At 38.7% G+C, this 17,273-nt stretch overlaps 1 protein-coding gene across 4 annotated transcripts in view; it reads right to left on the minus strand.

Annotated features, from left to right (window-relative positions):
* The window catches only part of ARID1B (AT-rich interaction domain 1B), a 326,306-nt gene that overhangs the window by 62,780 nt on the left and 246,253 nt on the right, over window positions 1–17,273 (minus strand). For all 4 annotated transcript variants that reach the window (XM_018919974.3, XM_018919973.3, XM_018919976.3 and 1 more), the window contains one exon: window positions 3,405–3,584. In XM_018919974.3, coding sequence (XP_018775519.2) covers window positions 3,405–3,584 — 180 coding nt within the window. The remainder of the gene's footprint in view (window positions 1–3,404; window positions 3,585–17,273) is intronic.

Below are 17,273 nucleotides of genomic sequence, written 5' to 3' on the forward strand. Positions count from 1 at the left end.
AAAAGAGGGAGATTTGAGAACTACCTGTTAGCTTTGCTCTCTGCTTTAGACACAGATCAGATTCACCGTATTAAAAAGAGCATCTCAGAATAGCTCTAGAATTTTTTACATGTGCACTTAACCATCAAGCTATTCTTCTACAGACAATTTAAATGTATTGTTCTGAATTCCTCTGAACTATTTCACCTAGGCGACTTCAGTAAGATACAGTTGATATTTAAGTCTTAGCTCCACAGACTTTTGCATATATGGGTCTGGATTCAGAGGTCCAGACCCTCATGATATGCAGGGCATCTCATCCTTTAGTGCTACCATTTTAATTAAAATCCAGGATTAAAATCAGTGGGAACTAGACACAAAGTGCTTTTGTGAAATGAGTCCAACATTAAAAGCACAAATACTCAATTCATACTACTTTATCACAAGCAAAAGGGGGTTTAACTTACAGTGAAGCTCTGGGGTTGCCGTTCAAACAAATTCAGTACTGATTTCCCTCTTTGTTATACCCCAACAGAACAGCTTCACTGCTGAATTGAGTAGGAAAGGTTAGGAAGACAGGACGCATTTCTGAGACATTTTACTGATTCACAGGAAGCTTTTCTCTGCCCCGCTCTTAAAAGATCCAACTGACTATGGCATCTGACTGCTCTCCAGAGTGCATTTAAGGGACATTTTGCTGTGGCAGCAGTCTGATGCTCAGGCCATAGACCAGAGCTTCATTAGCCCTTGAGCTAGATGTTGCCCAAATACAAATCAAGGAGATTCTTTCAGTAACAACCCCCATCCTCACTCTGCTTTTTTAAAAATTTTATTTAATTCTTGGGGACAGGAGAATGCTGGGATTTAATAAAAAATGAAAATTAATCTTCTGTATTGTATGCTCCTGTGTTGTATCCCAGACACACAGAAGTGTGGAGCCAAAGCCATTTATTATTTTTGTAGGAAATGGTTTCACAGAATTGGACTAGGACCCAGTGCACAACTGCTTCCTGGGAAAATATATTCTGCTCTTATTATAGTTCTAAGTGTCATGTAAACACATGAAAATCAAATAAATCAACCATAGGCATGAAATGGATCATTCTGCTCTCATGAACTGGGGGCTAATACTTCCAGTCCAAACTTAATGGCGTAGTCTTTACCATGGTGAGCAATTCCACTGCACAGAGGACATTAGCCTTGAGCAATTGTTTTCAGGACAGCACATAGTGAAATCCAGTATTCAAAGCTGGATCAAAAGCTTAGTGTCCAGAATGCTTTGATGCATATATGAAAGTACAAGTAGTCCTGTCAAACCCAGCCTAAGCTTAACAATATTCTGGAAGAAGGCCTATGTGAACAAAACATGGAAAGCAAATCAGATCTGTGAGAATTACTTTAGTTTAATAATTTAAGAACTTGGTTTCAACCCAGGTAATTTTTAATATATTTCCTATTTTGGCAGAGAAAGACAAATGGGATTACATTATTATATATTCATCATTGCTGGCATATGATTATGCTTTCTAAATAGGGTATGTTAAGAGTTGCAATTATGGACTACTTTCATTTAAAATGAAAAAATGCTATTAAAACTTTAAGTCCAGGTAAACACATAACTTGGAAATATCACTATCTTCATCCCTGGTGGTTAGATCAACCTGGTGAGAATGTAGTATTCTCCTGGTCTAATTGTTACCTACAGAGCTGACACTCTGCAAGGCCCTAATCTTAGGATGACCAGTGCACAGAATCACTGTTACTTTCCAAGCACTGGCAGAAGAACATGGTTTTCATCCATCACACTATTCACCAAACCCTTCTGAAATGGCCTGTTAATGACAATGATGCTCATTTTCTTCCTGTCCCTCAAGTTCACTTTTTAATAGCAGTTTCTTCCTGACCATGACCCATAAAATCATTACATAGGCACTTTCATCTACAGAGGGAGGAAAAGAACTGCTGAACTCAAGCAAAAAAAGAAAGTAGTATTTGGCGTGTTACTTAAATGCATTGATTTAGTACAAAAACCTTTCCATTCAATCAGTGTGGATGGCTAATGTTTTACTGCACTTGACACCCACTATTCCCATGGTTCGGAATCTCAGCAGCAGCAGTACAGCTGGAAGTCAGGATAGCACATCATAAATCCACTGGATTTTTTACCAGTTAAGCTAGTTGCTCACTGTGCAGATAAAAATAAGCACTTGGACAGCATTTTATGGCCACAAAATGCTTTCCAAATAAAAGGAAAGCACCAGTCAACTGGAGTTAGGTAATTAATCTTCACACATGGCTATAAGGCATTACTAGTCCCATTTTATAGTTGAGGAAAGCAAAGCAGAGAAATGAATCTACTTGCCTAAGCTGAAAGATGATGCAAAAGGCAGAGCCAAAATTAGAAACTGGGAAATCTTGGCTTGGAGCCCTGTGCTCAGAACACTAAACCAAACGCTACCCAGAGATGAAACAGAAAGGAGCATTGCATAGGGCTGCAAGGCTTCTTGCAAACAAACATCAGAATAGTTCTCAGAAACTCAGGAGACTAAAATAACCATCCTTGCTAGCACTGGAGAGTCACTGAGCCCTACAGAAATTCCCAGCGCTGGCCCAAGTCCTTTCTGAGGCTTTTAAGTAAGAAAGCAACAGTAGGAAGTGCTGAAATAGAAAAGCTTCTTTATGTACCTCCAAGGAAAATACTGACCCTTATTTATGCCACGGCTTGGCTTCAACTTCATTAAACCCCTGAACAGATGCATACTTTATAAAGGTTATCCATTAAAGGCAAAACAATAGACAAGTTCAAGGTTGTCCAGGGGCAGAAACTGTGAATTCTATTTTGGTTTACTCTCCCACCAATTCTGTCAAACAAGCAAAATAAAAGGAACTGTCTCTCTCAGAGTGAAGGATTAGTTAAGATTCACAAACCATATGCATTAGAGCTCAATATTCTATTTCCATAGTAGCCACTGTATTATTATGCTTGTTAGAAGACTTTACCCTCAAAGTCACCATGCAATTTCAGGTTGGCCTTGGGATTTCATCCAAGAAAAGAAGTCCTATTTTGGGAGCAGTGTTGTGACCTTTATTCCATGCTTGCTCAAATGCAGCCTCATCACAGAGATGACATGCTTGGGCTCCTAAACAATAGACCTGGCAATGCCACAGATTCTTCACTTCCTTGCCTAATTTAAGGTCACTATTTTTATACAGAGAAAGGTGCTAATAACAGAAACAGCTTCTTCCACAAGGTGCAGCTCCACCTTTGGATACAGCTTTATTTGCTTAGGATTTTTTTTTTAATGGAGAATGTTGTGTGTGTGTTTCTGTTGTTTTTAACATATGTACCCACACACACAACACATAGATATATATTGTAAAAAATAGAAATAAATTATTGTATCTATCACCAGCAAGCATTTTACCTTGTGGTCCATACTGGCTCATCTGAGGCCCATAAGTACCACTTGAATTACTCTGCTGAAAGCTACCAATTCCAGGATGCACTTGACCTCCAGGTGAGGGGTGTGGTGACATGGAAGGTCCAGTTTGTTGAGGTCCATACTGTGACATTTGGGGGTTCCTCTGTATGCCTGCCATAAAACCTATAGGGAGAAAAGTACCAAAGCAAAAATTAATATTCAGGTAACTGTTCTTTATTAAAAAAAAAACAACCTTTGGCATAAAATAAACCATCCCTCTTTAGTTATTTCAGACTAGGAATACCCAGAAAACTGCTGTTGTTCATCCAAAGAAAACCACACAAATCTCCAAGTCAGCAATGATGTCTCAACCATCAAAACCTGTACATAAGGTTTGAAAACCTTTACTTGTAAATGAAGACAGGGCAGTCCTGCTTATTTACAAATGGGTGCCATTTTTAAAATTAAAACAATTTTTAGGGAAAAAAATCAAAGGCAATTATATGCATTAGTTAATTAGCAGTACTAAGGAATTTGCCTGATGACTTATGGTGGGAGTATCACATCTTCAAAATTATACATTGCTACCAAAATGCCTCATTTCAGCATATAGAAACCCACTGTAAATACTCCTCTATTGTCAACAAACTCACCAGAGCTAAAATTCACCTCTATGTGAAGACTTGTCATACTAGCCAGAAGTAACAGTTGTTTTGTTATGTATTTGTGCTCTGGGTCCTTATTCTAGTCTTTCCCCTGCACATTCCATTGCATTCTCTCCTTTTCCGCTTTTGTAAATGTACTTAAAGTTCAAAAGTGACAGCATATGAGACCTAGTGAAACACTCTCAAATTCAGAAGCTTCACATGAAGGGACAGAACTAAGCCTGTTAAGTGAAGAAAGAAGAGGGTTTTGAGGTGGGGTTTTAAAGTTTTCATGAACTGGGAAAAATCCTGCTATCATGTCCATGAAACGTCGATGCAGGAATGCTGGTTTTATGTTTTATACCCTGAAAGGTTTTAGTGCTGCTTTGAATGTTGAAGAGGATATGCTGGCAAAATTTAGTTGTTTTTTTTTTTTTTTAATTTCTGGAGGAAATCCACTTTCTTTCCTGTTCTGCTGGCATATTAAAATTCATCTTTCCATTTCCCTGCGAGGCAAAACCTGCACATAGCACAGGCCAGCTCTGGCTGTGCTGCCAGCGCGAGGAGGGAGCCCCAGGGTGCGGCACTAAAGGATGACTCTCCCACAGGGCCAGGGTGTCCTCCCACTGGTTAGCACCAAACACAACCCTCTCCCCACCCCTGGACACTCAATGCCTGATTCATGAAGAGAGGTAATTTTTTCTGATCCATATCCAGACCTGTGATCAGACCCATAACTGAAAACACTGAGGTGCAGGCTGTAAGGAGAAAAACCAGGAGATGAGATGACTTTGTACCCCTTGGGCACAGTTCTTTCATGCTGTGAACAGCCCAACCCATATTGGGCTAAAACTCCGACTGCAAGATTTGCTGAATGTGCATCAGTTTTTCCTGATCTTTCTGCAAGCCCCAAGACAAGGAATTTGATCACACCTGAACTGCCAAGTCAGAGCCTGGCACTTGCTCTGGAGGTAGGGCAGACATTGACACATGACACAGCAAAAAACTGAGAGCAAAATGGCAGCTTGGAAACTGGTCTGAACTGGTTGGAAAACTCCACACTTCTGCAAAGGAAAACTTGCACGACCTTCTCCATTTAGCTTTATTTTGAAACAGACCCCTTGATTTTTAAAACAGTTCCACTCTGGGCACAATTCTTATTACAAGGCCTATGTCTTCTGCTAACAGTGCTGTAAGTAATTTAGAAACCTAATATAATCTTATGTCTGTACAAAACCAAAGCCCATGTTCCCGACATACACCATATATATCACTCTTGTGGGATCCATCTGAATGAAAAAATTTGTACTGGTCACACTAAGATTTTTATTATAAAGATAATAAAGTTACTCCTGTGTCTGGTATAGAAGTGAGGGGGTTTTTCTGTTCAGCTTTTAATCTATATGAGGTAACTTTCCAAACATTGTGCTAGTGATTCAGGTTTTTCAGCCCCATTATTATTGCAAGGAGTACTTTTCTTAACACCACAAGGAAGGGTGATGTACTGAACAGCTACTGGTATAGGAATTTCCAGTAGTGATGCAGAGGGACTCCTGGTAGTTGAAGCTAATGGAGAACATGGACTAATGTCTAATGAAAAACATGGAGATTATCAGTAAACAGCTCTGCTGTTGTCAAGAAGGCTTCTAAAGGGACCAGAGCAATAAGTAAAAAATAAGTGTTTCTACTCAAATGACCTCTTCAGTAAACTCCTCCTCATTCATTTTGGATGTTGTGGAATGGACTGTACAGCTATGTATACAGTTGCAAATAAAACATGCCAGGAGAGAGTGGTACACTTGTGTGCATCCAGATAAACCTTCCCACTCAGTCCTGGTAATCTTATCTGTATGGCTTCTGGGCACAATCCCTTGTCCTGCCTTATCCATACTCTGGGCTGTGGCTCAGGAAACATTGGCCAAAACCAAGCCAGAGGCATGCCAGTACCTCAAGAGCAGAGATAACTGTGTAATACTACTCAAACTACTGCTCTAGCCTTAGTTTAATAAAGATATTGATTAACACAACAAAAAAGGAACACACTCCTAATCTGCTTTTGATGTGAGGCATGAGTTTCATCATCTCAGAGGGTGTAAAATTCCTCTCAAATCAAGGCTGGCTTTGCTATTTTCTCTTGAAGGAAGATAAAGAATTGAGGAAAAGGAATGCTGAAATTCAGGAAGAATATCTATGCTATCCTATGTTCTGCTACTGTGTGTATGGTACACTGAAGCATGATGCTAAAACAGGACATGTTCTAATTTCCTTCCAGAGAGGAGTCCTTTCAGCTATAGATGAGATGGGGAGTAGCAAAGAACAGCTCTTACTGGGATCTGGATTCCATTTCAATATAGAGGATCCTATTCTCATCAACCTCCATGAGAGCCCAGTCAACACCCAGAGATGAGTGCATGAGTTTGAAGTGTTTTAAGTATTTGCAGAAAGCTCAGATGTCTTAGAGAGAAAAGGGTTCCTGGTCAATACATTAACTTTCATACATCATAAAGAAAAAAAACAACATCAATTCTAAAAATGTTATCAAAAATGAAAGGGAGCAGCTGGCATACATTCATTTTTCCTTATTTACACACATTTTCCCTAGTGTTCAACTTCATTTTATAGCTGATACAAAAAGAAATAAATTTTCTTTCCAGAAAATTAGATTTAAGATAAAGTTTTCTTCTGTAAAGAATGGAAGTAGGATTATATTAGAGGTGCACTGGAGTAATGGCAGTGAAGTGATTCAACAGCCAGACTGCATCTGACATGTCAACCCCTGTGACAACAAGGTGGGTTGTTTTGTCTTTTAAACTGCTAGGAAACAGCTATGAATTAAGCCTTTAGAAATGCAGTGGCAACATACTCCTCAGTGAACAAATCTACTCCCTTCCCTTAATACTAATGATAAAAAGAGGTAGAGGTGATCCTTTACTTGCCATCACAACAAAAGATTACTTATTGAAAAAACACTTGAGTGGGTTTTGGCAAACTAAGCTACTTCAGATGTAGCTGAATAAAGTGACCCTGCCAGAAGCATTCTCTTCCTTTTGAGTTAGCATTTATACTACATTTACTTATGTGAAGAATGACTGTATTAAAAACCATTTTAACATTGCAGAGTCATCTTTGCAGTTTTTTGTTTTTTTTGTTCTCAGTGGAAGAGCAGCATACAATTAACAATTATCACACTGCGACAATAATAAAATATGTTTGCATGTTCAAATTGAACATACATAGAGTGTTTAAAAATGGTCAGGTAGCATTTCATTTTTCTTTGTTCTTTTTGGAAAATACAGAGAAAAGTAAACCAAGCAATGCTTATGATAGAAGTGTTTCTTCTTCTTTGATGAAAGAAAAGACAAAAATGAAGCTCCTCTTCTTCTAAAGAGAAGCTTTAGAAGACTTGGTAATGCACATCATTTAGATAATATCACCAATGATGCCTTTTTAAAATAATTTAAAACCTTGTCCTTCCCTCAGGCATATGTATACACAAAATAGATACTCAGCAGTAAATTACTAAAGCTTCATGAAATTTTGCACTAAGGTTGTCTGCACACTGACCAATACAATCCCATCTGTTTCTTGAATACCATCACCTTAGCACTACCCATGAAAAACACCCACTGAACGTGCTGGGTGCTGCTGTAAAACCTCAGATGGATTCTTTTGATCTTTTAAAATTTTTGCTTGAATATGAAAAAACTTTACAGAAAAGTAGAAGCTCAAACAAAAAGGAAGTGACTGCAAAGGAACAGGTTATTGCATATCAGTTGATGGACAGCAACTCTCTACTGGCACACACTTCAACCACAGTCAATAAGAAGTCTTTTGATTTAGCCAGGAGTAGTCCATCGATTTTCATGAATGAATTAAACCTGGAAACACATTCAACACTTACTCATTATAAGCTCACAAAAACTTTGGAGTTTACAGTGCTAGCAGATCATCATTAACTTATGCAACTGATAAGTGAAAAATGAGGAAAGTACAACGTGCAACAGAATATTGTAAAAATGAACTTACCTAAGAAAAAAGTACACTGGGCTACAGCTCTTTCTAGAGGGGCATGCTTAGTGACAGAGCTTGGGACCAAAACAACTCAGGATCCTTTCTGAGTAAGGAACAAGGAAGTTCCCCTTGTTCAAGGGCAGAGGCTAAAGTAAGGGCTATTACTAGCTAGACAAGCTTATTAGTCTGAAAATCATGGAATAAGAAAAGTAGAAACAGATTGGATGCATACACTGATGATCAACTAATTAGGGAAAAATAACATAAAATCGTGTACTTATGAATCAGCTCAAAAAAATTAAGTATGTGAAGAGATATTTTCCACTACCTCTGAAGGAAAAACTTGTGTGTGGGGAGAAACACAGAAATTTCCAATGCTTGGTATTTTAGCAAGGCACTGGTCAGTACCCTTGAGAAAAAAGAAGCAAATGTTTGCACACCCATGACACGAGTTTTTGGCAGACCTTCCTTCCGCAGACAGCAGTTTGTGTTGTATCCACTCTCTCAGGATTTTCACCAGAGTACACCACAGAACTATGAGGGATCTAAAGCAGTGACTCCCAAACCTAGCTCATCTGTGGATAAACAACACTGAGACAGACATGTCAGGGTAAAGCTAAACAAATGAAAAGCATTATTCTGTGATTTGGCACCTTGTCAGCACGGCAGGATGCTGAGGAACACCACAGTCACACTGAAACTCTGCTGAGCCCACCCATTTCAGATGGCAAGGACAGCTCAGGAAGGCTTTGGACCCGTGAGCTACGTCTGGGATTTTGCCCAGCTAAACATGTCCATAGTCAGCACCTCAGAGCACTGCAAGGACATATCCAACAGGACACAACTCATACATTAATCAAGTGTTCTAGTAACTGAAAGAGCTGGTCACTCTCATATAAGCCTGTGACACCAAAACCCTAAATATGCAACCAGGTTGTCTGCAGATGGTACATGAACAAACATCTTCACATGGTGTGGTCAAACCTGGAGATGTGTGGCTTCCAGGCAGCAGGAGCTAAGAAAATACTGTTGTACCATTGTTTATGGGGGGCCAGCTCTACCTGGCCATAAACTACTTACTGTCACTGGCAAAGAATGACATGGTACCTGGCCCTAAGGTGCTACTTAAAATAAACACTGAAAAGGACACAGTGAGAGAGATTTAGGCACTGGAAAAAATCTAAGCAGACAAAAATGTTATACAGGTCTAAACAAATGACAGCAATTAAGAAACTGGTGAAGGTTGACCCATGTACCAGAAAAAAACTGGTATCTAGAGCAAGCAAGCACAAGATTTCTTTACATTCAAGATACCTCTGATCCTATTTTCATTTTCCAGAAAGCAACCTTATTAACATATGCCCAGCTAGACCTATGTTTGACACACACAAAGCATCTGACTTAGCAATACACAGCTCAGGGTGATGGGTTGGTGAGCATGAGTGCCTGAGCTTGCAGGGTCAATCTCATTTAGACAATGCAAATACTAAGTCTCAATATTCCTGACCAGTTAATAGGCAGATAAAAGAAATAAGAAATCAAATAAATAAAATACCTGCATTTCACCAATACAATATCTTTGGACATAATACTTTACTAAAGCTAAAAAAAGTATTTAAAAATTCTTATTTCTTTCTCCAATACATTCTATTTTAAAAGAAAAAGTTCCAAAATGTTTTTAGGAGAAAGTTCTTCGAGAAAAAAGAGCAAATGCTTGCACATCCATGATACAGTTTTTGGCAAACTTTCCTTCCTCAGACATTCATGCTCTCAGTTCTTCTGAGAACTCTTCTTCTTCTAATGAACTGCTCTTCTTCTAATTAGAAGTTCTTCTAATGTTTCTCCATTAACCATGAAAAAATGTAATCAAGTTTCTACACTGAGCTCTTTTTTTCAGCCATAAAAACCCACATAAACCTTGCCAGCTTCTCCAAGTCCATCAGAGCACCACTAAAACCATCTGAACTCTAGACTAGAGTAAGGGTGACACGATTTCCCTTTGGTATCTGGACAATTTATTTTCACAATGGCATCTACTAAAATCTGCAGTACAACCACCACATTTTTTCACACCCATTTAACAATGAATGTTTCTTTGCTTATGTGAAACAGCAGTAAAGGAAAACACCATCATAGCAAAATTAGGATTTCCTGCAAAGATCACTGCAGTGTTTCTCGTTTCCACAAAAAAGACCAATGTTCTGTTTAAGAAAAAGTGCTGGACTGGTTTTATTTTTCTTTAAAATTATTTTCTTATTATGCTTTAATATCTATCTTACAGTCTCCTCACTGTTTATTTGTCTGACTGCTTCTCTTCACAATGTGAATAGCTTTGGGGAAGATGGAAACTAATGACCTAGCTAAGGTTTTAACCCAGACCCCCTAGTGTTTTACCAGCTGTGCTATTAGGTTAACTGGCTGAATCTCCTCTGCTTCCCTCTCTGATATTACAAAACCCAGTCTATGTATAGCATGCAATAATGTTTAAATTTTTCCCACCCCTAAACCTCCCTCTGCTACTGCCTAGCCTTGAAATTCATATAATCTATCATTGATAAATTAGAATCTGGGGAAGGATCAGACAGATTACCCAGATGGTAGCCGGGGAAGAAATATCCAACCTTTCCTAATGCAAACCTTGCATAATGCTCTCTGATGCAAATTTTAAGTGCTATACTGAGGACAAAGGAAGGAAGACATTTGTGGAGATGTTCATGCACAGCCTAAACAAAACCCACATTGCTCATCTGCCATTTTGCACATCATTTGTTACTGTAATATACCTTACAGAAAATGCTTTTACTATGGTGCTTGAAAAATCAGGGTCAGGGTGACGTGCAGTACAAAAGTGCCCACCCTGCCCTCCCAGCTGCCCCCGAAGGGAATCCTGAATTTCAGTAGGTAGCTTGGGCTGCTGGAATTAATCTCGGCAGCAACATGAAAAACCTGAGGAGTCTGTCTGCTCTGCACAATCAACACTTGTCTAAGTTTCCCTAATAATGTGCACACTTAGGAAAATCATGGAGGAGAGCAAGCAAGGAACAGCATTTTACAACGTGTAATGTGCAAAGCCTGCAGGCTTAATGGTCTACATTTCAGGTTTGAAAATTTTACCTTTGCCTGAGATTGCTGTTCAAAGGTTCCCTGAATCAACTCAGATCTTCCTTTTCATGAAGTAAATATATTGAATATTGCTAGATATACTTTGTGGACAAGACTAAAGTATACGTGATGTGTTTTCTGTTGCACACATGGAAAATAAATCATACTGCTTCTTTCAAAAACACAAAATCAGTGTGTTGTCCTCAGTCCCCAAAAGCCTTTGCCTCAGTCTTATTTTTACCATGATTTATGATTTGACTGATTTTTTCCTTTCCTTGATTTGCAGCTGTTCCCTGATGAGTGTTTATTCTTTTGGATCCTTTGGGATGGTAGGAATTATCCAGTGTTAGCTATTAATATAAACATTATATAGATTTTAACTCACTGTCCTATATTTTAATTTTAAAAGACATAAAGGGCACTAGATCAGAGGTTATCTTTACAGGAGCTTCATAAAAAGATTAACTTAGGCACTGAGTGTCCTGACAACCATGGTGCTGTTGAAGAGGCAGACCACAGGCAGCTCCCAGTTTATAGGCCACGATGGGAAGCTCTCCCAGGGACAGGGATCATACCCAGTAACTTCACATCAAGCATGTGACAGCAACATTGACTCACTCTGTCAAGTTCTTCTTCAGTAACTGCTGTAGCTTATCTTGCTCCCTGAGCCCAGAGGCAGGGAATCTGATGGCTGCCTAATGAAGTCAGTGGAAACTTTTCTATTGAGAAGTCTCTCTGCTGGCAACTATATAAACTCTCTCAGAATAAGTCAATTCTGCTCCCTAATCTCAAAAAGAGAATCCCCAATTTACTTTAAAAATTAAATAAAGATTCATCTCCAAGTCTAACATGATTTACCATCAGCAAGAAGAGTGCAATGACCAGCTGCTAGTATACAAAATTTATTTGTTGAGAACTGACTCTGGGTTTTGATTGTACAGATATTATTATCTACTTCACATGCTACTTCTGCAGTTTTGCTGTCTCCCAGCATGGATTATCATATGTAAATCAAACCCTTTTGTCCCTTGGTTCTTCTTGCAGATGGCCTGCCATATATTTAGCATAGGCCACAAGTAATCAGATCAACCCAAAGCTGAGAGTGGCTGGTGTATGTCTGCAATCCAAGCGCAGTCTGGAACCAGCATCCTGAAATAGTGATTGACTTCTTTAAGAATTAACCTGTTTTGGCAGAGTAACATAATTTCTAATACTTTTGGGCAAGAAAAGCAGGTTTTCCTGAAACACTTGAGAGACAGACACAAAACTATGCACTCCACAGCTCAGAGAGAAGAATAGGAACTTTTCTTCCCAGTGACGTTGATTACTAATCAAAGTAGACATATTGTAAGCTTTTTTGCTGTACGTTGCTAATCAAAATAGCAAAGAAAAATAGTGTGTACACATTTAAAAAACCTGCTTATCACACTGACACTACACTTCGTGGCACTTCCACTTTTACAATCCAATTAAAAATACAGAGGTGAAAATGAATGATAGCCCAATCTTTTTTAGAAACTGTTAATAAATTTAGCATTCTCTAAGCTGAGAAAGTGACATAGCTTTTTGAGTCGCCAAAAAAGCTTGGTGCCTGGCTCTACTGCATGGCTCTGCCTTCAATTACAGGGCTGCTCCGTGTTCTCCTGGGCATCATGTTCCTAATTCATCATGCACCTTGAGGTAAAAAGGGGATGCTTTACAGAGTCAGTGTGACAGTTTCAACTAAACCCTGCCTTTCCTCCTAACGTGATGCACTTTTTCTGTTTGTTGGGGGCACAGATCCTCTTATCCCAGTTTTCTGGGCATGATTTCCGCCCAGCCTGGCAGAGTGCTCCTGCATACCAGACAGAGATCAGCTCCCCAGCACTGCCCCACTTGGAGAACACTGTGTGCAGAAGAGGCACTCAAACATACCTGTGGCTTTGCACCCTATGCATGTCTCAAGCATCTTTCTTTAAGAGCCTGAAATACTTCAGTCTACATCAAGTAAACTTATTACCAAGTCTGATTTAACCTTAAGTGGTGTCATCGTTAACATGGCAAGCAGAAGAATGTTAATGACAAGAATCATTTTATTCTCTAGCTCCTCAGTGCTCTGAATAGATCCCAAATCCCCAAATGAGAGCAAAAAAGGTATTCTCAGGGAAAAAGTCTTTTTAAGATCTAAAAGCAAACTACAGTATCTTTCTTGTTGCAATAATAATTCTTTGATCTATTTTCTTACTTCTGGTTTCCCTTTTTAAGAAAAAAACAGATTTCAGGGAAAAGAATCTCTACCACCAAATGTCAGTATTAAGCCATAAATCTGATCAGGAATTGTAGGTGCAAACCACCTGATTGGTATTCTGTGTCTTCTACACGAGCAAAAACATTTATATTTTGTTAGAAGAAAATGCATGATAGTGGAATTTATGTAAGGACTGTGTACAAATAAGCATGCCCAGAAAACAGTTAAAGGGGAGAAAAATACCTGTATGAAATCTAATGGGTAAATTAGGGAATTTTAGTTACAGGAATTCAGTTGCTACTTAGTGTTTGTAGGGAAGCACAAAGAGAACATCAAAATGCCTGATCACATCCCATCTGTTACAACCTCTTACTGGATAACATCTTGACTGCCAAAAAAGCTATTTAAATTTACTACATTGCAGCTACTGATAAATATCACTTCTGTGAAGATCTAATACTAAATAAGGACAAGATCTGAGGATAAGCCTTACAAGCAGCAGTGTCAAAAAGATCCAAATTTTGCTCAGTGTAACACCTGTACTCTTAAGAGCAAGCAGTTTTCAGGGAGTCCTCGTGCCTGACTGTGATATGTTTTTAATAGAGCACACAACTACGCAACACTCCTCAAAAGCTGGATGTCAACAACGGAAGGAAATAAAGGTGGAAAAGAAAGAATGACATAAAAAAGAGAAAAATGAAAAGGTACTAGGAGAGGGTGATGGAGAAGGTGGCAACTTCTATTCAACAATTTTGGAGGTGATTACTCCAGGCACTGTCCACATAGATCTGACAGGCACAGAATGCTGCCATGAAACTGCCTCCAGCAATGGAATACATTTTCCAGCACATCACAGCAGCTGCAACGGCATCAATTCTGCTTGCAATCCATGTCCAAAAAGAAAAGTTCTCAGTGGTCCTATTTCAGCATATCTCAAGGACTAATTAAATCCTCATTACTATCTTCTAATTATTCCAGTGCTCTGGGATTTCGCTCCGCAAGTCCCCAGTGGTGCATTAGATGAAAAGGGTTAAATAACCTGTGTTGATTTTGAGACTCCAGATCTATTTCAGACCTTTAGCATATCATCAGCATTATCATGAATATTTAACTATGTACCGCTGTGAAAATTATAAGGGGAAAACAATTAAAGATTTTTTAAAAATTAATTCTGACCCATATACATTTGCACTAATAAATAAGGCTTCTTTAAGTATCCCCATTATGAGAGTGCTTGCTAGAGTAATAATGTGAAGTCATTAACTGTTTTCATTAAATTCAATGGTTTTCAGGAGCTCCCAATTCACTATTTTAATAGAAGACTGACATCTACATACCCAACTGCATAAGCATGAAAATACTATTTAAAAGCAGGTAAGTTTCTTAAGCTTTTTCAGAATTACATAAGGAACGATTCATTCCTGCAGGGGTAAAAGTGCCTATTTCAACATTATTATGACAAATATTCTCCTAACACTGCTTGCACAGGTGAATGTTCATATAAGCAGACAGAAATCTCTTAGTTTACAAAAGTAAGAATGGGAGTATAAGCTAATGGCCAGGACAAAGGTTTCTTTTTCAGGCTGCAGCTTCAGGAAACTAATTTAGAGGGTCAATTGGGATGTGCTGGGCTTTTATCTGATCCCTAGAAATAATTCAAACTTGTTGAACACTTCTGGCTACTAAGGACATCCTCAAACTACAACTTCCAAACAAATAAATAGATACAACTTAACACAGGGAATTCAAGTGGCTTCGTACCTCAGGTATTTCTTGAATGATTATGACAGCTGCCCTACCTCTGGGGCTGATGCAAAAAAAGTTTATAAAGAGCTTTGACTTCAATAAACACAAAATATGGAACCCCTACTTTTGATTATATTAAGGAAAGTCTGGAGGAGATCTATTATAAACAGAGAGCAAGATGTGCATCCTTCTTCCTCCCAAAAATGAAGCAAGTTTCAATGACAACCTCAATTAGTCATGACTACACTATCATTACTGTAGCCCCAAGTAATGATAATTGCTGGGATTCAGCAGCAGCTAAACACACTCTTGCTTCTCCAAGAGACTTCTGACACCAGTCTATCTCCACAGCTGTCTGACTCCAACAGTTCTTTAAGATGCACGGGACTTGACTTCAAGTCCCACTGCTTTCTAAGTCATGTGAGCTAAGAAATAGTTTATGTGCATAAAATAAATGCAATTTCTTATTTCTTAGGTAGCCAACGTGTGTTGGCAGAACTAAAACCATTTCATTGATCGGGCATCAAACAACAGCGGCCACTTACCGGTTGTGGGACAAGAACAGAAGTGCTAGAACAGCAGGCTACATTTACACTGAGCAAGTCCAAAAGTACTACAGCTTGAGCAGGACATGAAAAATTTAAATACTATTTTTTTAAAGAAATAATTTTAATGTTTATTACAAAAAAGTATTAAATAAGCTATATGAAAATAAACCTGAGGAGCACAAAAAAAATCAACCCTCTAAGAAACTCCTATTACTGTATATATGCAGTACATTACCACTCCCCTACTATCACACACAGAATGTAATGTAAAAATGTGGTCATTGCTTCATGCTGCATAGTGAGACAAGGGATGCAGAGTCTTAGGCAGGCAAACATAAAAATACCAGAAAGGTGCTGAGTAACCATGGAAAGCATGGTAAAATATAATCAAACCCTTTAACAATAAAATAAGTAAGTGTAAACTTAATGGTTCAAGGTAGTGGTTTAGCATCCTGAAGTGCTACAGCTCAGACTCCACCCATCGGTCAATCTTCATGATAACTGGTAAATAACATTTTTTTCAAGTATTGAGAGCAGAGGATTCTGCTCAAGCAATGATTAGTGGTCTTTTGTTCATCCAGTTCTCTCTCTAAACAAGGAAAGAAATGCTATACAGCGTGTGAAAACAAACAACATTACCTTATCCTATGGAGTGTCTCTGGGGTTTTTGTTTTCATTTTCCTTTAATTTTTTTTTCTTTTTTTTGGAGAAAGTGTATCAGTAAGCGAGAGTTTAAATTACTGTAACAGATGCCCAAGGATCAGGTGTCCTTAGCAGCAACGATTTTCTGCTCAGGTTTTTATCAGTAAATGACAAGCACCTTCCCTTTGAGTCCCCATCATTCCCCCTCCTTCCTTTCTTCAAGTTCTGTGGAAACCAGTTCAAGCAAGCAAAGGAATCAACTAATGTAACAGCCTTTTTAAAAGGTGAAGTTTTCCATTTCAAAGGAGCCTCTAATCAATGACAGGGCACAAAAGGGAATGCACGCATGTTTATGCGCATACAGCACAGACTTTAGAGAAGCTTTGGGGAACATGTTCTGCAAAATCAATATGACCTAGCTAGTTACAAATTTTGAATCTCCTGCATGAAACAAATGGACTTCTTGTACAAGCTGGGTCACAAGGATCATGCATATTACACCAGATTTTGCATATAAAGTGTTCAGAACCTGCAACACTCCTAAAGACATTTTCTCTAAGAACATACCCGCAATTCTCACTGTGTAGACAAAAAACAAACTAAATCAATCTTTAAATTTTACTTCTCTCACTGTTACTTACTTGTTTGACTTCCCAATTATGGCAGCTTGTTCTGTTTAACTTCTGAATACCTGTTTGCCTCTCCTGATCATACACTGAACCCCAGTTTTGTTCTACAGCAGAATAGGGAGGTTTGACCTTTGCAGTTATGTCAGACCTGCCTAACTTGTCCCCCAAAGCCAGGTGAGGAACATACCCTGCAGAGATAATTATTACTGGGCACTATAACATTTTATGCCAAGACCCAGTTGTGCCAGGAAATGCACACATCTTTCTGAGATGTTTGGGTCTTCAAAGCCTTCATCTGATCCATTCCTGCTGCCTCGTGACAT

The sequence above is a fragment of the Serinus canaria genome, chromosome 3 (genome assembly GCF_022539315.1).
Source record: "Serinus canaria isolate serCan28SL12 chromosome 3, serCan2020, whole genome shotgun sequence".
NCBI classification, from domain to species: domain Eukaryota; kingdom Metazoa; phylum Chordata; class Aves; order Passeriformes; family Fringillidae; genus Serinus; species Serinus canaria.